At 41.6% G+C, this 4,317-nt stretch overlaps 1 protein-coding gene across 8 annotated transcripts in view; it reads left to right on the top strand.

Moving 5' to 3' along the window:
- The window catches only part of TUBGCP4 (tubulin gamma complex associated protein 4), a 60,989-nt gene that overhangs the window by 18,257 nt on the left and 38,415 nt on the right, over positions 1-4,317 (top strand). For all 8 annotated transcript variants that reach the window (XM_017546284.2, XM_037744819.1, XM_037744833.1 and 5 more), the window contains one exon: positions 1,653-1,854. In XM_017546284.2, coding sequence (XP_017401773.1) covers positions 1,653-1,854 — 202 coding nt within the window. The remainder of the gene's footprint in view (positions 1-1,652; positions 1,855-4,317) is intronic.

Here is a 4,317-nt window from a genome sequence, read left to right as displayed (position 1 = left end):
GGAGTGCAATGGCGCGATCTTGGCTCACCGCAACCTCCGTCTCCTGGGTTCAGGCAATTCTCCTGCCTCAGCCTCCTGAGTAGCTGGGATTACAGGCACGCGCCACCATGCCCAGCTGATTTTTTGTAGTTTTAGTAGAGATGGGGTTTCACCGTGTTTACCAGAATGGTCTTGATCTCTTGACCTCGTGATCCACCCGCCTCGGCCTCCCAAAGTGACTAGTCACAGATATTCTAACACTTAACCCCTAAATACTTCAACTTGTATGACTTTAGAAAAAAGGCATTCTTGGCTGGGCATGGTGGCACACATCTGTATTCCTAGTGCTTTGAGAAGTCAAGGTGGGTGGATAGCTTCAGCCTAGGAGACAAGCCAAAGCAACATAGTGAGACCCCATCTCTACAAATACCAAAAAATTAGGCATGGTACATGTACCTGTGGTCCCAGCTACTTAGGAGGCTGAGATGGGTGGATAGTGTGAGTCCAGGGGATTGAAACTGGAGTGAGCCATGATTGTAGCACTGTAGCCTGGGTGACAGAGTAAGACCTTGTCTCAAAAAAAAAGGAAGAAAAAAGAAAAAGGGATTCTCTTATGTAATGTCAATTCCATATCACATTCGAGAAAGTTAACATTAATTCAATAATACTGTATCTAAATTTTTCTATTTGTCCCCCAAAATTTTTTGGTAGCTGTTCTTTTTTTGCAATCCAGGATCCAATCAGTGTTCACATACTGCATTGGTTCTCATGTCTTTTTAGTTTTCTTTAATTTAGAGCCATCCCCCTTGCCTTTTGTTGTTCTTGCTGTTTTTGATGAGGATGACATTTTAAGAGTTCTGTCCTGTATAATGTTTCACAATCTTTATTTATTTCCATATGATTAGATTCAGATTAAACATTTTTGGAAAGAATACTACCTAGGTGACATTATTTCCCATTGCATCATATTAGAAGACACAGAAAGTAAGTTTATCCCATTACTGATGTTGTGAAGATGGATCACTTGGCTTAGGTGTTTTCATCACGTGCTGCTCCATTGTGGAGGTCCATTTTCCCCTTTTTAATTAATATGCTATCTAGTAGGTGATCCTTTGAGACCATCTGAATATCCTATTCCCCAACAAACATTCTGCATTTTGTTTTAGTTTCTGGATTTTGCTAGATAATAGTTTTTCAAGTATACCTGGCACTCACATATTGAACCTTCTCTCCCTATGTGATTCCAACAAAAATAAAACAAATTTAATACTGTTAGCCAAAAAGAGACTCCATTAAGTCCCTTTTTAAATTTTTTTATTTTTATTTTTTATTGCCGTGAAACAGTTGTACATATTTAGGGCTCATTAGTTTTGAAAATTACATAAAAGAAGGAAAAAAAATGTCTTCCCTAAAGTAATATCAGCACGTGTACTGAACATTTTGTATTTCATTATGTAGGCTGCAAACATGGAAATTCAGTGAGTTAGTTCACCCACATTTAAATTAAAATAGCACAATTATTTTTAACTTAACTGGTTATTTCCCTTATGACTCATCAAACTCCCAGGCCTCTGTTTATCCTCTGACAATTTAAAGCATGACTTCTGTGACATTTGTGGGGTTTAGTATTCTTTAAGTAGATTTCTAAGCCTTTTACTTTCCACTCTGCTCAGAATCCTGGCCGTTTGCCATGGGGTCATGTATAAACAGCTCTCAGCCTGGATGCTCCATGGACTCCTCTTGGACCAGCATGAAGAATTCTTTATCAAACAGGGTCCATCTTCTGGTAATGTCAGTGCCCAGCCAGAAGAGGACGAGGAGGATCTGGGCATTGGGGGACTGACAGGAAAACAACTGAGAGAACTCCAGGACTTGGTGAGAGCCCAGAAAGCAGCCTAGCACCCTCCTGCCAGGAGTCAGAAAAGTGTGCAGCCATAATGATCTTCTGGTGATTCCCTTCTCAGCTCATAGCTGAGCACCTTCCATCAGTTCTTTGGATGTAAACTTTTGACTTTATCTTAACTGGTGTGAGACTATAAAATAGAAAATATGTTTCTGAGGTTTATTTTTGTTTCCCCCTTTTCCAATATGTGCATTTAAGAGATTATAAGTCTTAGGCCGGGCGCGGTGGCTCAAGCCTGTAATCCCAGCACTTTGGGAGGCCAAGGTGGGTGGATCACAAGGTCAAGAGATTGAGACCATCCTGGTCAACATGGTGAAACCCCGTCTCTACTAAAAATACAAAAAATTAGCTGGGCATGGTGGCGCGTGCCTGTAATCCCAGCTACTCAGGAGGCTGAGGCAGGAGAATTGCCTGAACCCAGGAGGCGGAGATTGCGGTGAGCTGAGATCGTGCCATTGCACTCCAGCCCGGGTAACGTGAGTGAAACTCCGTCTCAAAAAAAAAAAAAAAGATTATACGTCTTACCTCTAAAGGAGTAGCTATCTACATTTTAGATTTTAAATACAGTTTGGAGTTTTGTTGTTTTGTTTGTTTGTTTGCATTTGAGAAGGAGTATTGCTCTGTTGCCCAGGCTGGAGTGCAATGGCACAATCTTGGCTCGCTGCAACCGCCACCTCCCAGGTTCAAGCAGTTCTCCTGCCTCAGCCTCTCGAGTACCTGGGGCTACAGGCACACGCCACCACACCCAGCTAATTTTCATATTTTTAGTAGAGACAGGGTTTTGTCATGTTGGCCAGGCTGGTCTCAAACTCCTGACCCCAGATGATCCACCCACCTCGCCCTCCCAAAGTGCAGGGATTACAGGTGTGAGCTACCACACCCAGCCTGTTTGCTGTTTTGATTAGACTCCTCAAAGTCCTACATGGTCCATATTCATCCATCTATCCATCCATTCATTTATTCTGTGGCAATATTTCATTGAATGCCTGTTATGCCAGACATTGTTCTAGGTGCTACAACTGTGTAGACAAATAAAAAGTAGTAGTCTCTGTCTCTAAGGAGCTTAGTTTAGGGAAAGAGATACAGAAAAGTAAACAGTTACATTATAGTATTCTAAGTGCTCTGAAAAGACTAAATATGGGCATTCCTGGAACATGGTCATGGGGTACGGTCTTGGAGTAACTAGAGAAGGCTTTTCAGTGGAAGTTATGTCTAAATTACAAAGAGTTTGGGAGGAGAGGTCAAGAAATACCCAGGCAGAAGGAATAATGTGTGTAAAGTGCAGGGACGATTAAGGACATGGTTCATTTGGGGAAACTAGTAATTCAATTGAAATGGTCAAATAAAGGCTGAGGTAAAACGTTACAAGAGATGGTATGAGGGAGAGGTGGTCTTTAAAACTGTTAATTGGTACTTGATGAAACTTGAGTTAAGCAGAGGCAAGATCACAAAGGTGCATGTAAACAGTGGAAATGAATTTGTACTTGAACCTGAAAAGAGTTGGGGGCTATTGAATTTTAACCAAGTGGGTACCACAGCCACACTTCATGATAAATCACTCTGGATGCTGTATGGGGAATCATTTTTTAAAAATCAAGATTAGAGGTAGGTCGACCAGTTAAGAGAATGCTAGGGAGATATACGTGAAAATAATAGTGCCCTAAACCAAAGATGGTAACACTAAATTAAGAATAGAGAGGTGTGAGAGGTGCTTAGAGGGTGGAATCAATGGCCTAGTAAGTGTTTGGAAATCAGTCAAGAGGGAAGAATCATTGATTATACCCAGGTTTCTGCCTTCAGCAGCAGGCAAGTAATGATGATAAGGGTGGATACTCCTGGTATGCGGGGAAGCAGATGGGTCTAATCTGGGGGCATGTTGAGTTTGAGGAACTTATGGGAAATGTTCAGTGGGCTGAGCCTGAGGCTCATGAGAGCACTCCAGCTTGCTCTAAATCTATACATGGAGTCATCAGCATGGAGCTAGGAGGTTTTTAATATGGGGCCCTTGGGTGGCTTCAGGAGGTTCATGAAATGTTACATGTCTGTACATTTGTCTGGAAGGTTCATAGTTTTTATGATTGGAGAGAGATCTGTGACCCAAACTTTAAAACTCTGTTATACTGATCATTCACAGAACATGATGTGATTGTATAAGAAGTGTAGGATGAGAGGAAAAGACAGTCTGGGACAGTGCCCTGTGGCATACCAGCAGAGCATAGAGGCAAGACCTGGAAAACAAAAAAGACCACCTCTTTTATTGTATAAGTAAGGAAAGTGATCGAATGTGCAAGTTTTTTTTTTTTTTTATTGCATTTTAGGTTTTGGGGTACTTGTGAAGAACATGCAAGATAGTTGCATAGGTACACATGTGGCAGTGTGATTTGCTGCCTTCTCCCCTTCACCTATATCTGGCATTTCTCCCCATGCTATCTCTC

Source organism: Cebus imitator, unplaced genomic scaffold (assembly GCF_001604975.1).
Source record: "Cebus imitator isolate Cc_AM_T3 unplaced genomic scaffold, Cebus_imitator-1.0 Scaffold9, whole genome shotgun sequence".
In the NCBI taxonomy this organism is placed as follows: Eukaryota; Metazoa; Chordata; class Mammalia; order Primates; family Cebidae; genus Cebus; species Cebus imitator.
The sequence above is the reverse complement of the archived record's forward strand: the minus strand, read 5'-3'. Positions and strand labels throughout refer to the sequence as shown.